This window comes from Rhea americana, unplaced genomic scaffold (assembly GCF_003343005.1).
Source record: "Rhea americana isolate MKP2758 unplaced genomic scaffold, rheAme1 scaffold_8, whole genome shotgun sequence".
NCBI classification, from domain to species: domain Eukaryota; kingdom Metazoa; phylum Chordata; class Aves; order Rheiformes; family Rheidae; genus Rhea; species Rhea americana.
Window position 1 is genome coordinate 10,439,294 of NW_028186978.1, and position 22,034 is coordinate 10,461,327.

Sequence of the window (22,034 nt, forward strand, 5' to 3'; positions counted from 1 at the left end):
GTCATTTTCACATTGCAATCAAAGATTATTTCATATCTGAGAAACAATTAAGTAGTATATTTACAAGTTATTCTAAGCATCTCAAAAGAACGTTAAGATTCCAGAAAAATGTCAGCCTAATTTCTCTTCTGGAAGTGTCTTCACAAACAGAGCACTTCACAGCAAGAACACTGGTTTAATCTGACATAGCAAAAATCACCAAATATATTTGCTATACAACACAGGCTTTACCATGCACTTCAGATATTGAAAGTACAGAAACTGTGATTTTGGAAGCTGCACAATTCACTGAGTTTATATGTTGATAAATTGCAAAGTTTCACTTCTATTCCTGAATTTATTTTGCAGTCACACTGCCATAATTTCAGTAACTTCTTACCTTTCACAACTTGTTGTAAAAAGTGAAGTGTATATTGAAGCTGCTTTCAGTAGAGTAACAATTACATATCTGCTCTGCTATTTAGACTGGTGTGATGTTTCCTTTGTAGGAAACTCAAGATAATTTCTCAAAACAGATCAGTCATTTAGGAAAAAAACATTTTCCTATTCATTGTCCAGCTGTACTGAATACCTTCATTAGCACACAATCTGAGAAAAGTAGCAACTACAAAGTCTCACAAACAAAAATCAGAACACATACTTGCTGTATTCTTCTTAGTTATCCATTTACAGAACAGTTAATACTAATTACTTTTTAATATGTTTTGTCCTTTTAAATGGCTACTCCCTATTTAAACTAAATAGTATTAGCGTAGAGAATAAATCCTTATTCTGGGATTTTACATTCTGAAACTATCTACACATTTGACAAGAAATATAGATTTGCTGGGTAAAACAAGGTCATAAGCAAGAACTATTCCTTCTTTTCGTAAGTATTTCCCTCTTCAACATTATGCTATAACACACCTGAATCAGTCACTGACATTCTAAACCCTTCAAAAATGAAGAAACAGTGGTATTTATATTTTGAACAGGTCAGAATATTTGCTTCAGTTTTACCAAGTTCCATGGCTGACTAACTGTCTGACTAAAAAACTGCAAATCATGCTGTGAAGGCTTAGCAATTTAATGCTAGTGTTAAACTAACAGTATAATACCCTACCRAATCCATCTTATCCCCAAACTAACAAGAATTTAAGATTCAGGAAGACTGAGTTATRAAGTGCACCACACGGTTTCCATGTACATGAGAAAGTCTTACAACTATTTCTACTGTAAGTATTTCTCAATCAAAATTAATTTTAAAAGCTAAGACCTGGTTAGAGTTAGGCCTGGATCTTCTGATCCAATAACCAAATGCTTTTTTCTCTTCTCTGGGAATATCTAATTTTTCTACCTTTTTCCTGACCACAACAAAAAGTCCTTGTCATGAAGTCATAAAAAAAAAAAAAAAAAAAAAAGAGAGAGAGAGAAAAAGACTTCTAGATTTCCATATGAACCAACAGCTCTCCAACAGCATTCAAAAGAAAATTACAACAACAGTTTTAAGGGTCAGCCTGCTAATTACAGCTTTGTTTTAAAAGGATTAAGAATAGAGAGATTCTGTTGGGGCTGAATCAGATAYGCTTTAGAATAAACTAGCTCTGAATACAAAGTCCTAGGCACAATTATCTTCCCATTTCTGTAGACACAGAAATTTCTGCATCCAAGTAGACACTACAGAGTAGCTAGGTAAACATATTATCCTCATCTCTCAGAAAGAGAGATGGGGATGGTATGTTTATGTTTTCCCATCTCTAAACTTTTTGCATTTTACATGAAAAGCAGTCCAAAAGCTTTTGCTTATTCCTTGCTCTTGAATCCATTACAWCCCCCCACACCTGATCTTTGTTGTCTAAAGCACACTTGTTTGCCAGCTGCAGAACATACTCCTATTTCCTACCAGAGCCGTCACCACTTCCTGTCACTCAGGATAAGCTCTACCAAGGGACTCTCTATTTACCCAGACTAATGGGAACAGCTGCAGTTAAGAGAGGATGCACAGCTAATGAGCAAAAGCAGTACTTTACAGGTGGAAAGAAAACATGCAAGTGTGTTGCTTCCAAATCTAAAATACCATATGTGGTATTTTTAGTCAGCTAACAGAGTAGGGTAATAACCTGGACAGAGTGTAGTGATAACCATCAATGGATTGAGCAATTCAGGAAGTTCACGTGTTGGGCTCAATCACGAGAAAATAGTTACAAAAAATACAAATTACAAAAAATATAATACAATAAAATACAAAAAGATTCACATTATCAAAGTGGGCAAGAGGACTTTTTCCTTTTGTAACAGCCTAAAAATAAAATGCTTTGAGCAACAAATTSAGTAGAAAGAAAAATCAAAATCGGAGGAACTAAAGATATGTGGCATACAGGAGATCAAAATAATAAGGGCAGAAAGTAAGAAAACATTATAGTGAACAAGTGAAAACATTGATCACATTCTCTTTCCTTAACATGCACAGCAAACTGGCTGTCTTGTGTAACACAAGCAGAAAGGCTTACAAGGTACTACTAACACCCCCAAGCTTCCAGATAGACTGAGATCTCATCTAGCAGCTGAACAAAGTATGCTTGCATTAGCACGAAGCACATTTTCTACACTTAAAACCCTGTTTAAAAATATACTACTACTTTGTATGAACTGTAAGATTTTTAATYTTTTTCCTCCCAAAGTTAGCTGCTCTTTCAACTATATACTTAAGAGAAAACAACTTTTCAATTAGGTCACAGATCCAGGGAGTCAGGAGGAGACACGCAAAAGGCTCCCTTGAGAAACTGAAAACAACTGTTCCATTGCGGAGTTTTCTTTTTGCACATTCTTCTTACACCATAGAAGCATCCTTCAACTTAAAGAATTTCTTTACATATCTGTGCTGTTTGGGGGTCTCACACAAGTCAGATACACAAACTGCAGGAAAAACCTAGTCAAGTTATAAAAGTCAACCATCACCAGGCAATGTATTGCAGGTACCAAAATGAAGTTGCACAACATGGCTTAATCTATCAGACAGTTTCATTCAGCAGAAAATTAGTTTTCTGCAAAATTTTTCTGAAAATCTGCTGTGGTATTTGTAAATTAGTTCTGCATCAGTAGAATTCCAGAGTCAGGCCCCCCAAAATCCCTTGCTTTTCCAGCTGGGACCAAATTCTAAAAAAATCACCACCACCCCTTCTACAACATCACACTGGAACCCCAGGAGATTTATATTAGTGACCACTGTTAATCCCTACCCCCATTCTTAATTGAAATCTTCCAGTTCTTACAACACTACTGAAGACAAAACAAGCAATACTTGTGATAAATATATACATTTATTCTACCACAGCATGTAGTATTGAGAAGTAAACTGGCCTTCTTATTCAGCAGAAGCAGTCGTGGCCTACTGAAATATGATACTAGAGAAGCAATATAACCTGGGAGTGCTGAAGGTTAAGTGAACCCGCTGAAATTCATCTCGTTCAGTATTGCCAATTAGAATGTGACAGCTCCTATTAATTAGCTGAGGTAATAAATTTGGTCCTTATTTTAAGCACCAAACAGTACAGTCCTTCAGATACTGGAGTAGCAGCTGACAACCACTGTGAGTTAAATGCATATCGCAAAAGGATTAATCAAAATTCTTCCCTCATACCTATTTTCACAGACAGCTTGGAAAAAAAAAAAAAAAAAAGGATGTCAGCAACATGTCCCAGGGAGGGAAGTGCAGAAACCACACTGTTTACTCACCAATGCAGCACTTAGTTTCTAAACTTGTATCAATTGCTTTGGGTTTGTTTTTTTTGTTGTTGTTGTTGTTGTTTTTGTTTTTTATGTACAATAACATGCCTGAAGGTGAGGGACGTACAAGCAGCTTCAAACTGATCTTGTATGAAAGTTGCTCCTTGCTAACCCATATTTAGTGATCAGAAGGTGGGGCTACCTGTCACTTCATTCATGTTAAATTTATCACCTAGCACAGCGCTTTGGGGAAGAGGGGTGGTAGAGTAAAACTATGTTACTGTACCCCAGTACTCCTTCCAGGGCTCCTACTCCTTTCCGAGATCAGACTACACTGGATTCATGTGTTTTATGGCAAGGAGTGAATGATAATCATATACTAGGCTTAAAGTTGAGAACGTCCTAACCAGGCAAGGCAGAAATCACAGGCAAAAACACAAACATTAAGTTGTTCTGTATTGAACATATAGGAGGATTCAAAAGCTAGTTCTGTTTTAGCAGGACTTTCAGCAGCAGCATTAGTATGGAATATGCTGTCACCAGTAGAGTTTTAAACAGTATTGAAAAGTAAAAGAGACAGAAGCAGCTAAATAGTGACTCTGATTATCTTTTCAAAGGTTTAACATTACAACTAACTCTTATTTCCTCTTAAACAGGATGGAATAGTGTGTTAGTCCCGTTTGGAATGGGATTCAGTGTTGTGCAACACATCCTCAGCAATGCCTTGCTTGCATGCGTTTCCAGTGTCTGGATACCTAAAACCCAAGATGGTCAAAAATTAAGAACATGCAATGCAACCATAACATCTTTACGGTGTGCAATTTATTCCCAGTTGCTGCAAGAACACTTGTTGTGCAGCATTACCTCTGACTAAAACAGGTGATAACAAATACAAACTTGAAGGACTTGAGAAGAGTTAAAGGAAAAACAAAACACACACAGCCAGGGAGTAGCTTATGTGTTCAGAATAGTTCATAGTTTACTGGGCATACATTAAAGATCAAATAGCCATAATGAAAAAGAACTACTTTCAGCAGTTTGTTAAAACTAATTTTTGAGAGGACTCATTAGCCTAGCAACAATGCATCAGCTGTGAACTCCAAGTTTGACTACTACAGTTTTGTATTGCTACAAAATCAAGTTCCAAGGGACAATTACACATTTCCCCCAATGCTGCATCTTTCCTGTTGTCAGAGAAGACTCACCTTGATTTACTGTCAAATTTAATTGGCTCCCTCTTGAACAGAGCTATCGAAGGCTCCTGCACTAATTTGAGACTCCCTYGCTACTGAGACTAAATACCTAAACATCTCTCTTTATAGTACCCAAATCCACATGGTGTTAGTCCCCTTTTTTGAGGGGAGAAGATGGCAGACATCCCTGAGAAATAGAAATTTCCAAAGGAATTATACGAAGACYGAAATTCAGACATACAAAACAAACACTTGTCTACCATCTTTGCTACTTTTGCAACTACTACCACTTCAGGGTTCCTGTAGGAAAAAAATACCCAAGATGCATCTTCAAATTTAACCCACCAATCACTAAGCTTGAATTGTTTAAAGACTTAGTACACACACAAATCCTGTCTAGTTAAAAAAAGGGAACGAGACAGTCAAAACAAACACCATAAAACAAGTATACAGTAGAAAGACCTTGGGAAAATAGTATTCTACTGTGCTTTAAACACTGTGCTAATTCTTCGCCATTCCTCTAAAAAGTTTTCCTTCTCTCTATGGCCTTATATGAAATTTTAAAAAGTCACAGATTATTCTTACTTACTATTAAAATAAGTAACAACTAAATTAAGCAACAGTTTTGTTCTGCACTAAAGGCCTCAAAGTGCACAGCAACACAGCAATATTAGGCTGCAGGCTGCTGATTTAAGCTATGAACTTGATTCTTTCCTTTCAGGCAAAAACTACAGCAGCCTTGAAATTTGCACCAGCAAAGAATATTCCTTAAGGATTCTTTAAAAAAATTTTAACACACCCTTTTTACAAGGACACAGTCTTCATAGTTCCATATAAACAGCCAGTTCCTCAAATACCCCTTCCTAAGCAATTAGTTAAATACAACCTCCACTTTTCTTAATACCAGAAAGAGAAACAACAACAGTGTACTTGTTATTCCGTAAATTGTGCTCTTTACTTCTTCCCTCAAACCTTATCCATCTTTTAAGATTGGTATCTTAAAGTGAAAGCAATTTCGCATTATCGGGCATAGTTGAGAAAACCATCCACACAAAGCAATCTTTATGGAAAGGAAAGAGCAATTCTGCTCAGCACAAATTACGGAGTGGTAGATCCAAAAGACTCTTCTGGGCACTGTCTGACACTAACAGGAACTGTCAAATACTATTTAGGRCTTGTATCCCTCACACAGACTCCTTACGAAGTTTTGCATTATTGATACCATCATTTACACTACCTTCCACTGTCTTGCTTAATTTTTCCAAACTGCATTAAACTGACATTTTAATCTTATAGCACTTGTAGGAATCCTAATTCCAAAAACATCTAAAAAGGAAAAGCAATCTTCTATGTTTCCTACTGTTGAATTTAAAAATAATAGTTTATAACGTAAAAGAGAGGCTTCATGATTTGTAACAGTCACCACTTTCCATCTCAGGTAGTTTAAAAGAACATCAGACACAAATCTTAAAAAAAAAAAGTTCTTATAATCAAAAACATGAATTTGGGAAACAGAATTAAGACAGCATTTAAGTAATGAAGATGTGAAAGGAAGAAAAGAAAAATAAACAACTACTTCTTAAAGAATAAAATGAAAGGATAGGATAAAATAGTAATCAAGTATCTTTAACAGTCATATTTTATTTGATACCATAAAACTGTAAAATATCTTCAGCATAAATTACCCTTTTTTTTTTTGGGGAGGGGGAGGGGGGGAAGCATTCTTTACACCCCAGACTACTGTTAACACTACTCGAGAGTCTCACTAAGGGCTTCCCGGTAGTGCTACTTCAGTTTACTCAGCAGGACGCAGAGCAAAGTCACTATAATCAGACACAGTAAAACACAATAGTCCTCCAATGACAGCTCTCAACCTTCTCAGTCCAATTCCTACTGTTCACAGACAGATTAGGTACTTCTGACATTATTAAAGCCTGAGTTTTTTAAAGAGTTACCCATAAACTCATAAGCCAGACTAACAGTTGTAGTCAGATAATTTGCTCTGCAATTATCTTTTTTTGTAGTCATAAATTATTTGCAGTACATTCATTCCACAAAGTCTTCTGCAAATAAATACCTATGGAAAATTTGAAGAGATTGGCCTAAAAATTACTGGTAAAAAACTAGACAGTACATTTACTACACAAATACTTTTGATTCAAGTTAATCAGTATACTCCTTCAGATTGCATTTAAATGATTTCCTACATTAGCTGAATCAATGGCATGTTCCTAGTTTTATTCCTCACTGGTTCCTACTTTTAGTTGCTTAACTGATACTAACTTTTAGGTTTCTGCGTTCACATTAGCACATCTGAATAAAAAAAAAAAGAAGTCGCCTATATTATTTGTAACAAATCTGACTAATTTCTGACATCTGAAGAATTCATTTTTAATCATTATGTCCTGGAACATATTCAGCAATGAACAGTATACTGCTCATGAAGAATAACTTCTGTGAACTTTGAAATATTTGACTAAACCTACTTAGTTTCTTTCAAATGGAGGGTGAGTGAGGGTTATTCCAATGCCTGCTATTCCAAGAGGAAAAAGGTTTTCCAAAATGCTTTAGACTAAGAATTTTAGTTCTTGATAGTCAAAAAAAGTTTGCATAAAAATGAAAGCACATTGGACTTTTTACTTAACACACTATATTATATATGTAAAAAAAAAAAAAAAAGAAAANTTGAGAGCAATCCTTACAGCTTGCTTACATTAAAACATGCTTAGCTTATTTATTTGCAATTCAATACTTGCAACAGTCACCTCATACTGATGTCTATGTAGGCTATCTCAATTTACCCAGCACATTAAGAGGAAATTAACACTAGCTGACTTGAGTGAGTTTTCATTATGTTTACATACTATCCTATAAACCATGGCTTATATAAATCAATAGAGATTTTGAAGATGTTTGAAAGAGGTGTACTGTAAGTTAATGATGAAAATTGCTGATTATGTTTTTTTAAATAATCACTATTAATTCTAGTTACTCCACTTTACATACCTTCAGAGGTTTTCCAGCGTTTCCACAGATCCTCAATGGTGATATGTTTGTCTTCTCTGTGTAGATGACTATGTTTATTAGAGGCATCCTTATATTGCATATCTTCCCTTAGAAACTGAAGGAAAGGAAAACATCATCTTAAATTCCAATATAACAATTGAYTTCTAAACAGAAGCCACAAGTGAATTATGCAGAATCATTACTAACTTCTCCATACAAGCAGCACACAATTCATGGAAGCTGACCACTTCAGAGACTCAAAAATGAAATGAAGCATTCTTACTAGAATCGATTTTGCAACTAAATCCTAAGAAAACTGAAGCTGCAATTGTTAGCATAATAAATTTGACAACACTAAGTATATCTTAGATTTATAGTGATTTATCATGAATGTACCAGGTCGTACTGCATGCTTCTCTATTCCGAAGACATATAAGCATATTATCTACCTGAAAGACAAGCCCACATAAGATTTAAAGACACGCTAGTCCTTTATGAATAATTTCCCCTTGAATCCTGCTACACCAGCTAAATGCAACTGCTTGAGATCTGTGAAAGGTTAACTAAGTATCACTAAAACCTTTTGATTAAACAACAAATTTGAGTTATTCCATCAAATTAAAAAACTAAGTATTCTTAGTCCTAATTTTCTTCTTACTAAAAATGCCTGAACAGTTGCATTCCAAGCACAGAAGCATTACACAAAGCTATCTCATTCACAGTASCTTATAGTTCACAGTCTCATCCAAAATACCAAAACGTCTCATCCAAAATCTCAACAAAAGGACGAAAAAGGAGATCATGTAATCATGTCATAYATATTAATGGTGTACCAATATTAAACAAGCCATAAGCAACTGTTTTCTCCACATACATATGAGCAAAAAGCCACAGAAGTGCCATAGCCCTAGAGAATATCATGTTAGCTAGGGGCACTGCCACAAAAAATGGATGCCACAAACACTGAGCCCCAGAACTTGAGGAAAATGCTACAAAATACAATTCACTGTAGAACAGATAGCATCAACTTTTTCTTTGAGACGTCTTTGTTGCAAATAAGGTTCAATTTCTGCAACAGATAGGTTACCTCACTTATATTAAAAAAAAAAAAATCAAAGCCTATATCCATTGATAAGCTTTTTGCGAGGCCAATAGCTGAAACTCCAAAAGATCCATTTAATACAAGAGAGTCAGTAGCACACCACTGAAAAATGCAAGAGAACAATATTGCAGATAAAACTCTAAAAATATAACAGAGGAAAACCTAGATATCTTTTTTAATTTAGAAAATGGGCTTTGAGAAAAAGAAATAGTTTTATACCAATTTAATTGTCATTTGAATGGAAGACCCAAATTGAATACCATCTTCAGACTGAACTACGCTAAAATGGCTGCTAAATTGCTACTGAGTCTCAGGTTCYTTTTGCCAAGGGAGGTATTTTCCCCACAGCTATGCTCCTTCCCAATCTCTTGGTCCCAAATCCATAGATTACATCACTGGCAGGAAACTGGGGTTGGAGGGAAGATTGAATAATCACAGCACTGACCAAATGCTAAAGACTAGATGAACWGAAATTAATTTTACTCTGAAGGGTAAGGATACCTGGAGACACCCTTATGCCATTTATTCCACCTAAGGTTAAGACTTGGTCACCTAGTACTACAGCTTCCCTGCCTCTCCTGCAGCTCTCTAACACATTCTTCAGAGCTATTTTGCAGTTTGTTTCTGAACTGGAACCTTTGCTACTCTTCCAGCAGTACAATAAATGACATAGCAGTTAGCTGAACTACACAACAGAAAGTAGTACTGGAAGGGTAGAGAAGCACTGACTATAGGCCCCTTAAGTCTTGTTCTACTGGAAGTGGAGACATCTAAGTTTGTTTTTGAGCAAGTCCAATGTTGGTATACCAAAATTTAAACTTGTCATTATCCAAAGAAAGGCTACATAGCTGAAGTATTTCATGTCCTTATACCATGCAATGAGATGAAACTTCATATTGCCAAGAACCATATCTCTCTTCGCTTGTGAAGAATTTTATAACTATGTATAGGAGAAAGCACATGAAAATTCCTTTATAACAACCTCGTTCTCTTTATTTACTGTAAACAACTATGGATAAATTAAAAACTTGAACAAGATCACAATATGTAACAGTTTGCATCAYAAGATCAATAATAAAGTAGTAACTTCACCTAGGACTATTACTTATTGACATGTAAAAACATYAATTCTCCCTCTACATAAGCAAACATATAATATATAGAGAGATAAATGTATAATAGGTATACATACATGTTCAAATAAAAAGCTATCGCAATATATATAAGCTACGAGGAGGGGTGCGTGGCAGACAAAGTTCAAATTAAAACTCAGTCTCTTTGGCAGAATACAAGCCTGTGCCTTTCAACACACTAGAATCCACAACATTATCTAATTCTCATTAATTTCAGCCAAACAGCAGTAGAAAGAGATGATTCTTTAAGTCATTATTCTCATCAAGATGACTATTCAGTCTTTTCTCTGAGAGCTCTGAATGTCCACTGCTCCAAATAGGAAGATAAGTTTTGCTGTACACACTACTCACAGGACAGTTGATAAAACTCAGGCCTTAGTTTACATTACATCACTCATACAAGCATGTATTCCAAACCAGTTTGTTACTGTTTACTTCTGAGGCATCACAGGATTACATGGCTCGATTTAAGTGATAGGTAGAAGTAATTGGAAGAAATTAGTGAAAGTGAATAATGTACAGTAGTCAGGTTTGTGGAATAAACCAGAGCCCACTGTCAGCATTGGATATTCCATCTCACCTTTCACATAAGGTGAGACAGAATAAAGTTCAAGTTTAGAATTATGGATGTTGAAGTAGAACTCAAAACGAGCACATGGAATTGTACAGTGCCCCCCACACCTTGAAACTATGAGCAACAAAACTGCAGATCAATAATGCTAAGAAAGGAAGCATGGACGTAAGGTTCACTTGGATTTAATATCTCAATACAAGCAAAAAACATCTAATTACATACGAACTACAAACCACTTTCATTTTCTACATGGTCTGCAAGTAACTTATTAGTATTTCTTCTTGGTGATTTGGTTGGTTTTGAAGTAGTTCACTAACAGCTCAAACCAGATGACACTGTTCCCTTTGCAATTCATTTTACATCAACCATAATATCTGTTACTATGAATTTACATGTTAGGGTGACATTTCAATTTCCTTATCAAATTAGGACTAGTTAGTTTTACATATTAAAACAGTTAAAATTCGTTAGGAGAACTTTGATACTCGTACTGCGTTTCGTAAGTCATATTGCACCTATTCAGTCACCTGCTTGAATTCTCTCAGCTTACACATTCCTGCTGCACTATGCAACACAGTCTCCATATACCTATGCAGCTCTTTAGTATTATGTTTTAGTACTTAAATGAAAAACAGGCAAAATTTCTGGTCACATTCATGATTTGATTTTGAAGTTRAACCTGCTTTGAGCAGAGGATTAGAACTGATGGAGGTTTCTTGCAACCTAAATTGTTCTACAAATTTAAAATTCTATGTACAAAGACACATTCTTCCTTATGCCCTCTTTAATCATTTCATTTCTTCAGTGTTAAAATCCTAACCATAGGGAGTGTCCTACATTTCAGAGAGGAAATTCAACTACTGCCCTGACTAGTTTAGTATTTTGCAAAATCCCTTTACAAAATACATGAGAACTGAAAATAGCAGCTTGTTAGGGCAAGGCAAACACAGAATTTCTGAAGCACCAACTATATACATATATGTCTGTACACACATACAAAAATATCTGCCCCACGACCTCTGTTGCACACCCCACAGTCCAAACGTGGGCTTTGAGTACTTCTCAAATTGGCACAACTACTCTGAAGTTGGCAGTTCTCACAGCTAACMTGCAATCCGCACACAGAGATCAACTATCTCATTTTTTCCACACCTCACAATTAGGAAAGACAGAGCTGAAGAAAAGGCACTAGACAGTAAGAAAACAAAAGATCTTCTGTTCCTACTACTACCTCTAAACCTGTCCATATCAAGTATAGCCTCACAACTGAAGCAACAGGAAAAAAAAAAAATGATGTTGCTTGTTCTAGCTTTCCTCTCCAGCACCTACCACCTCCAACACGTCCTATGGGAGCTTGAAAAAAATTAAAGTACTAAAAAGACAAATCAAGTATGTTGTGGCTTCCTTCCTCTAAAGACTACCTCCCTTCATAAGAAGGTTAAGGAACATTTAACACTCATTCTTCAACTTGCTGGCTGGTGATTCACTGACCCTGGAGACTCCAGATGGCCAATGTGGGCATTTAATTGTCTCAAAAATCAAGTCTTCTAGGCTAATGCTTTTTCTAACAACAAACAGAATGGTACATGCTGTATCTAAAGGGGCTTCCAGCACACGTTGCATCTCTTCAGTTAAACATATCCACCAAGTCAGTTTTGCTCCTAAGAAACAAACCCACTTTTTTTCTTTGCTGCTATTTGACGGCAAAGGTCATGAAATATTTTATGACAAGAACATTTGAACAATTACAGGTGCCATCAAGGAAAAGATGCATTGCTGTTAGGAAATATGTAAAATGCTACATATTGAGATAGGAATAAGGAARAGAAGGAAAATACCAATTCAGATAAGTAGAAAACCTTTAAGGTGTTACAGCTCATCCCTTAGCACCATAAGGTACTAGAAGAACATGTTCTGAATTTACTCTATTCTAAGTTACCTCRACACCTAGAAAAGCAAGGCAAAGAAGAACTTATGCAAAAATTGCCATTTTTCATGTTGTTCTGCTACAAAGCCAGGAGGGGGAGCAAGAGTTAACATATAAACTGATGTTCTCAAAACTGTGAAAGGAACACAGGCTATGCTAACAAGTTGAGGAAAAACAACTGCCAAGTTTAATTTCAACTTTCATCAGAAATATAGAAAATAAATTTAAGYAGTGCACAACAGAATTTGCTGGGAGGACAGGACAACAGTGGGAAAGATCTAGTTTATGCTGAGAGACTGTTCAGAGTATTTGCTTTATTTATTTATTTATTTTTAAGAGGAAACCAATGCACACAAAACAGAATCCTGAGTCATTTGCATATGAAAATCAGTACAGAGCTACTCCTCAAAAAGGAGTTATGATGCATTTATATGAGAATTTCTTCAAGAAAAAAAAGTCCCACTTCTTTTTGATCTTATTTACATTACTCTCATTTCCTATGARAACAAACCCAATGACTTCCGTAAGCTCTGTAACACAGGACTGTCACAACAGTAAATTTTAAAGTGTGTGTAGTTATATACAAGAATGTCACTTTTCAAAGAAATTAATGCATTCACTAATGAAGAAATATGATATGATCAACCAGCATTTCTTAATATCTTTCTTTCAAAGTTGGCCTAATATGGAAGTTCTCCTTAAGAATTAAGAATTGTGCTTTAAATTGAAAAAAGTCATAAAAAAAACCCCACACCACGTACACACACACACACGCACACTGGTAAAGCGAGATTTTTTTTGTTCCTTGCCATGGTAGCTAATCTCTCTTCTGTTGCCCTAGTCATTAAATACACACAGTARAGGTTAGAAAAATAACTCTAAACAGGAAGATGAAAAGAATAAACTCTGACAGAAAGCATCTAAGGATTATCTTTGCTAACATAATTGCTCAACAGGGAGAAGGCCCTATTAAGACTACGAAGTTGAAACCAAGAARACAGATAGCTTACATGAAGATTATGCGAAACAATGAAAAAGTAATCAACTGTCAAACTAGGTACTGCAAAATCAAGCAGAGAGTACTATTTAAAACAAATAACAGCAACAACCAAAAAYGGTTTGCACTCAAAACTTAGTTTTAATCCAAAAAAGTACCATAACAACTGTGCCACTCCAAAAATTCACAGCCCCGAGCCCAGGATGCAGCAATGCAATAGACAGAAACATTCTCCCTGGAGCAAATGCAACTGTAGAGCTGTGCAAGAGAATTATAAAACATCACGTAAGTCACAAGCTTCTTCAGGAAGTCTTTAGCATTGTAATATGCACCAAAATCCAGTAAATGCAACAACAACTAAATTGAAGAACAAAGTAAAAAAGAGAACCTTCAGAAACAGGGAGAGACTAAAATCCAATAGGGGATTGACACACAGAACACTTAAAAGCTAAAGCCATATGTGACAATGCAGAAAGAAGCAGGGCAGTAGAAACATGGAAGTTACAAGAGATCCTTGCTCCTTGCCAGTGGAGAAGCAAATGAACAACCRCATACTTTTGCGAGCCTCAGTGGAAGAGTAAGATTACCTCATTAATTGCAGAAGGAAACACTCATATTCTATGTTTATACTTTCTTCTGAGTGAAGGCTTGCATGCTTGATTTTCAGTTTTACAAACTTAAAATAGACCCTCTAACTGACAAGTTTACTTTAAGAGCAATTAGTAACATTTCCTGGCTTAGTATTACCATCTTCCTGGAACAGYTATTCCTTAAATAGGGTTATTTCCTTTAGGTCTGTTTCTTCAAAAATAAAACACCACAGAAGAAAGTTAAAACTTTCTTTTTCCTATAATCTGAAGCCCTATGCTCAGTTAGGGCCAGTTCTACCTAAAGCAGTCACTGTTAGAGAGTCTTTAATATCCCCCATGTACTGCTATCAGATTAGTCATAATTATTAGGTTATCATTATGGCAAGTGTGCTTTTTAATTGACAACCTACWATGATTATGTTCTCATTTTTCCTATTATAGAAACAGTTTCTAAGGATGCTACATAGTAAAGTAACATTTAAACATAACAGAAAACTTTACTTGAAAAACATGGTCCACAGYTGTGAAAGTGGAACCAGCTATATCCCAAATAGTTTACAAGGTCTATTAAAAAAGAAGATTACAATTGCAGCACAAAATAAACCTGTAGCTATTCTGCTGTAGAGTAACTTTGCCATTTCTGAAGTGCAAGTCAGCATTTGAGAGGACATTTCATTGCAGCAAGACTTAAATGCCTGCAGTGCTGCAGAAATAGGTGTAGGCAGCTACGTATTAGCTCCAGCACTTCCAAGAGGGTAAGGCATGAGGAAGGTCCAATCCAAAACCCGTTAGAACAGGTTTCTGCAACTGCACCTATGATAACACATGATGCCTCTCTACAAGACTTCTTTGCACGGACATAGTCATTGACTAACAGAGYCATAATGTTTTCAGACCACAGCTGTTTCCTGCTTAGGCTGGTTAGAGTTGCTACTAAACTTCAAGAGGCTAAAAAACCTTTTACCCTTTCAAACAACCAGGGGTAAACGAATTAACAGCTCAACAGTAAAATTCAATGCAAACAACTCTTCTGTTAAAGTCAAAGAGAAAAATCTTAGTTTCAAGTTATTGGAATATACTATACCACTAGCAAAAGAAAAAAATTCAATGTTGAATAAAGCTACCTTCCACCTCTATATTCAAATGTATCAAAACAGACCTACAGCTGAACCATAAATGAAGATTATTACTGAAAACAATAGAATCTTAAAGTAATCTACCAGCTTTGGGAGCAAAAACGTGTTACATTGGTTAGGCAGCTCAAAAGATTTGTTTGAGAGATCAAGTGTTCTTAACAGAATGTTCCTGCAGAGCGAGATGCAAAACAGACTCAGGAACTATCCCAGTATTATGCAAAACAGTTACACACTTACAGTTTCTGAACCATTCCAGTAGGTATTTCTTTACCACACAATTTTGCTCAACAGGCTCACTCTGAAGTTTAAGTCAGTTTACATGAGCACAAACACCAATCTAAGAATATTTATTATATGAACAATTATGACAAAACCCAAAATGGACAAAAAAAGGGAACTTTAGAGGCATGTAGCTTCTTGCTGAGAATGTGCGTTTGCAGACAAGAAAAGCAAGTGAGAGTTCAGTTTATAGCAGAATCTCTCCCAGCTGAAATACTAACAACTCAGGTTCCTGAAATTTCACAGGGGCCCAACATATGCTAAATGGTGTAAAAAGAGAGATCAGGCTTTCAAACTAGGTCACACAAGCTTCAAGTTAAAAATAAATAAAAACACCGCACTATAACATTTAGTTGGATTTCTTCAACAGTCTCTGGGTAAGCCTAGAGACGTTACTGCTTCTCAGACTCCTCATCTTCAAAAGGAAAAGTTACAGCACTCTCACACTGTATGTATTTCACTAATTCCACACACCCACATGCGCTAGCCCACAKCTACCTGTGATTTTATTTAAACACTGCATATATAGCAGATGAATTTCCCCCCTCCTCAAAAATATTTCACTAAATCATTAGCCACTCCAAGATGTAACAATCAGAAAAACTCTGCATAAAAATTTGCTTGTGCTCAAGAATACAAAAGGGCTCTTCCATTAAGCAAAGTCATCCAGGGTTATATAAGATTAGCAAGTTCTGAAAGCGATCTTTAATCTTGTACTTTGCRCTCCTGACATCCAAAATATACAATTTTAAAATGTGAAAAACTGTATCTTACAGTTGATTCTTTAGGGTTTCCTGTCATRGAAATACTTGCAATTTTCTCTGAAACATTGAGTACTTAGCACATCCAGAAGAGTATACCGAAAGCAACAGGTCTCTAGTCYAATCTAGTAAATTAACTATGTTTCTTTGAATTTTTTAATCTGTTACTTAAGAAATTAAAGAATGAAAAAAAMCATAGAATTTTTCCAACTCATTTTCATGCAAATGGAACAGGCAGTCCTATTTCAACAGTAATTTAGAAAAAAATCTCATCTTTAGAAGTTATATGTCAAAATTCATTTTTTCAGATTCTGCCAAAATATTGATACAATTTCATAATATTTCAAAAAAAAACTTGTAATACAGATTGTGATGTGCACATGCACAGAACATCTTAACTGCTAAAAGAAAAAAACAATCAAGGATATCACTAGCAAATAAATTATAGAATAAAAGAAATGAGAGCATGAACTGCTTCTCCTTTATAATAAAACATTTAATTACAAATTAGCACCAATTCTGAACTCATTCCAGTTCTAGATTTTTTTAGTCTGCTTTGTTTACTCATGACTAAAGTATCTTCTCCATTTTTATTTCCTTTTCTTTGACTTTTTTAGTCTCCACCCCTTCATTTTCCCTTAAAAATGCAGCATACTCTCTCATGATGTTATGTTTGTGCCATCTTTCTGATCATTTGCATCTCAGATGAAAATGTGACCTTGAGTCCTCATAAAAATGGCTTCACAGCACCCACCCATTCTGAGCTGATTTTTTCCAGTTAAATCCAGTTAAAGAAAGATCATGGCCTGTCAGACAGCCTGCCTCTGTCAAGCTGTCAAATTAAACCTACTATAGCCAAAATAATAAATATCATTCCTGATCAGAGCAAGCTAGCTACTTTTTCTGCTTTAGATCATCCTTCTCCTGTTGCTTAGATCACTAAAGCTAGTTTCTTGATTATTGCCTCCAGACAAATTTTTTTAAGTTATGCACTTACACATTTAGCCTCTGATGTTCAAGTTGCCTTCTTTCACCAAACTGCTAAAAGATTATGCTCCAGTCATGTCATGCTTTCACTAATCCACTCACTTCCTTTTTGCAAAGTCTTTTTTCCCTTTCAGTAATCATGCAAGTAAATTGGTTAAAAAAAAACCACAAGAAATCTCTCTGCCTAATCTAGTAAGTGATCTATCCAAAGATCCCACACAAAGCTGTAAATTCATGCCATTAGCTTTTTAGTCACATAATATCCACACTAAGATATTACTATTTCAAAAACATCAGCCTATTCTATTACTTGGGTGTAGGATCTAAAYGTAAAGTTTCTTTGGAAACAGATAAGAAGCCTAGGTAAATAATGAATACAAGTCTCATTGCTGGTGCCTCTTCATCATTAAGGAAATCATATATGCATGGTGTAACAGATGCTTACTGAGGCAGACAGCCTCCCACACCACCTGACTAAAGCCTCAGTCAATAACATTCTCTCTTTCAGTTAACCTTTTACAGCCTACATCTTAAAACCAGTTTAAACAACTGCTACCTTCCGTATGTTGGCAGTAAAACAGTAATAGCAGCAAATTTGACTCATTAGGAAAGGCATATTAGCCTGCCCCAAYGACAAGTGTGTGCACGGGGGTGAGGGGAGGGGGTCTACATCCTACCACCTTCCCTTCTGTAGTACTCTTTAATTTSTGAAGAAAGATATCACATTGTGAAAAGCAATTGCTGTACAGTACAGCATAAACTACTTCAAAGTACAACATAATTAYCCAAACCAATCTTTAAATTGTACTTCTTGCTCTGAAGTATATCATTATACAGCCAGTTCAGCAAATTTTAGGAAGTTGTGAATTCCAAATGYAAAAATATCTCAAAACCCATAACTAAGACAAAAAGCTTTTTTATCCTAGTAAGTAGAATTAGAAAAATATATTCTAGTGAACRCAAAAATTCAAGGCTTTCTAGCTTAAAAGTTTTTGAAGTTGTATCACCTAGTCTAGGTAACAGAATGAACACTCAAAGGGAAAAAAAATAACTACCCTGTGCTCAAACTAGAGTCATTCTCTATTAGAAGACTTCATAAGACGTTATTTCTTCAAATACTGGAAACCTTTGGAATTTAGCCTGTATATATATACGAGAAGACTGTAGCAAAACCTGATGAAATTCATGTGGAGAATCTGACACAATTTTTTAGCCCAGGATTTTTCAGTCATTGAAGCATATTGAGGGATTTAGTAAAGATTCGATTTTCTTATATCCTAGAGAAGTTCCATTTATTATGCTGAGAAGAGTTTAGCTATGTGCAACAGACACCACATTAAACTCTTTCACTATCCTTTAGCATTACAGTCATTACTTGAAAATGGATATAGTCTCTACAGAATGATTCCATATTGAAGTTAGTTTTGCACAGAAAAACTACAATAGGAAAGAGGACATGGGAAATATTAGAAAAAGAAAAGATGGTGTGCAAATGAAACACCTGAAATTGCTCTCTGGATTCTCAGCTAGATTAGCAAACTGATGTAGTTAAAACAGTTCAACRATTTAAGCCCTTGTTGCCTTTCCTCTCAAAGTAACTTATAAAGACTTCCTTCCTCCATGTCAATATACACTTGTAAACTGCTAACACTATTTTTGTGCTATTTAATATTTAATCAATACACTCTTACTGTCCTTCCAGGAGTCTTACTGCAAGCAAAAACCATGGAGTGTGAAAGAGCAGGAAATCCACTTCTCTGCTGTACTTCATCTAAGCTTGCCTTTTAGTACAGTGGTTCTTAAAATATCGATCATTCTTAATCAAAGCAAGTAGCATTATTGTGTTGCATACAATTTGTTTTTAACTAGTGTATATTAGTACATATTTAGTGTATATTCTGATCTACTGAAATTAATCAGACATGTAAATCAGATAAGTTGATAACTATATTGTTCAATGTAGTTTGTCAGATTTTTGAAAAGTAAAATAATAAAAAAATCTGGCCAGAATGTTATAAACAAGAACACAGGTTACTAGTTTAAGATGCAATTAAGTTGCAATTCTAATTTTAGTTTTGTTTTCAACTCCCTGGAAGAAAATACATCTATGCAAAAACACAGTCATCACTCTCTGTGTGAAAACTACAGGTAGGAACGAAAATGTTGATTTAACAYGTTTACTAACTATTTCTTCAATGAACTAGTAGAAGAAAGGCTACTTCTCAGTCTTCTTGCTTTATGCACAGTAGAATACTCCAAATATATAGCTTCACTTGTCTCTCCTAACAGCATATCCTCATGACTGTTCTAATCTCAGTCATTCTAACAGGTTTAAAAGTAGCTTCTGTTGCTTGAACTTTTCTTGACATTTCTCTGGAAGAGGATGAAACTGAAGCTCAAAGATGGAGAAATATACTGGAAACAAGGACAGTTCTGTTTAATCCTTACAAAGTTTCCCATGTATAAATATTTCAGTATTTTCTTATTTTTCTTTATTTTCCTTTATAATTAGTACCTGCAAATTAAGAAAATTGCACAATACTGTGGAATTGTTCAGAAAGCTTATGGTGTGTCACTAACGTTTTGGTTTGTAGACTGGAAAGACCTGAAAGTGTCTGTCCCAAACACTAACAGCAAATAAACAAGCACCATGACAACTAGCTAAAATAGCATATATTTCTGTGAAACTCCAGTTAGGCTATTTCCAGTGCCTGAACGAGCTCACGAAGGTGCTCTGTAAGGTACCAAGCAGATTTTTCCTCAAAAAAAAAAAAAAAAATCTAGATCATTCTCTATTGTACGCTGCTCTTCAGAAAAATCAGAGTTCTGCCACACACCAAAACAGCACTTATACCTGATTTAGTTGTCATGGAAGAAAGTCTAAGTAGTATCATGGTGAACTTGACAAGGATAATTGACAACTTAACTCATTCAGGGAGAACGATCTTACTTCCCTGAGATGTTACAAAAAAATTGGAGGAGAAATCAGGCCTAGATTCTTTTCCCACTCACCATCAGCAGGGAAAGGCTTATCAAGACYCTCATTTTTAGGGGACAGCAGACATCCTCACTCTCCTTCCTTTCTTCAAGTCAGTACCTGACAACTGCCAGAAAGTAAAAGCGACAAAGATACTGGAACTACATGGATATTTCTCCATTCCTCCCCATTCACTTCGGGAATCAGATGGCAAAGCTAAACAAGCATAGCCGCAACTCCTTTGCCAGGGCTACCAGCAGCCTACATACTAACTCCATTCAAGTGCAATCACTAAAAGTACAATTCCAAAAAGCTTCAGGCAGGTATCAATAACGTTCCTTAGGCCAGTAGGACTCCCATTAACCAAAAGCAGCAGGTGCTTATTACTTGCCCATAAAAAAGAAAGAAAAAAATAAGAAAGCTTTCTAGACTCTTTTCTGTAACAGGTAGTTTTGTGCCATGAAGTGGCTAGAAGAGATCTGACATGAAAACAAAAGTCCAGTAATGCCTTAAGCAGGAAAAACTTTAAAGCAAAGAAAATAAAATGCCAGTTAGAAGACCACGTCAACTTTTAATTACCTCACTGCAAGCCAAACCATTTCCCCATCTTTTACACTAATTACAAAAATAGTAGCTTTTACATAGAGAATTTGTTCATTATTGTAGTATAAAGGAATATTCAGGTTTTGACAATTCTAGAAACTAGACCTTCCTTCAACATTTGGCTGTGGAAAGGGCTACACAGCACACACATAGCAACAGCCACTCAAATTCAGAAACAAAGGGATTCTGTAAAACAGAAAAAACAGTCCACAGGTATGCAATAGTTGAAGGCTTTACACACCTACCTCATCACTTTCATCTACTTCAATACCACCATCTTTGTCATCATCCATCTGCTTATGTATCATGCGGAGAGCTTCTAAACTGAATCGGTCCTCCTCAGTAAAGCACGGTGGGCTGAGTGAACTGCAGGGGTCTAAAGAGGGGAAAGAGTCAAAATAGAAATGTTAACTACTGTTGCTCCAAAATATAAAGTTTCCAAGCAAGAGAGAAAACAAGCTTCTGCAGGTGTACATACACTCCACTGCACAAACCCCCAGTGTCATAGATGTCAAATTTAGGTGAAAAATAGTATTTCTTACAGAAATAAAAAGTGTAAAAAACCCACTTTTTTTATCCAGTAGGAAAGCTTAGGAGAGAGGTGGAGACAGCTCTGTTTCCTGCAATAAGCAGTAGTCCAAGAAAAGCAGCATATCATATAGAAAACTCAATGGATAACATTCAACTGATGCATAATGCCCGATAGTCTTGTGTGCTCTGATCAAAMACAGTAGAGTTACTGTGGAGCTGGATTCCAGCTCAGGAACACATACTGTTTTCATTCTCATTCATGTCTCAAGACTTACATAAGATTTGTGCACAGCTGAAGGCTGTGGCTCCCCATATATMAGGTCATTATATTTTTGTTCTTTCCCTTCCACAAGACAAGTGACAACTGCTCCAAAATTCTAAAATATACGAAGACTTCCCCATTGTTGAAGATAGCTAATAGGTCTTTCACAGACCTTTGTATTAACTATTTCATCAATTCTAATGCATCAAACACCATTAAATGATAGGTGCAGAAGAATACAGAAGCTATTTTGTGGAAGTTCAACTTGAGT

General features: G+C 35.7%; 1 protein-coding gene across 1 annotated transcript in view; it reads right to left on the minus strand.

Moving 5' to 3' along the window:
• STIM2 (stromal interaction molecule 2) overlaps nucleotides 1-21,356 on the minus strand; it is a 34,490-nt gene extending 13,134 nt beyond the window's left edge. The window contains exons 1-2 of the mRNA XM_085322901.1: nucleotides 21,216-21,356; nucleotides 7,905-8,019 (exon numbers count right to left, since the gene is read on the minus strand). Coding sequence (XP_085179027.1) covers nucleotides 7,905-8,019; nucleotides 21,216-21,278 — 178 coding nt within the window. The 5' untranslated portion in view covers nucleotides 21,279-21,356. The remainder of the gene's footprint in view (nucleotides 1-7,904; nucleotides 8,020-21,215) is intronic.
• Between the last annotated feature and the right edge of the window lie 678 nt (nucleotides 21,357-22,034).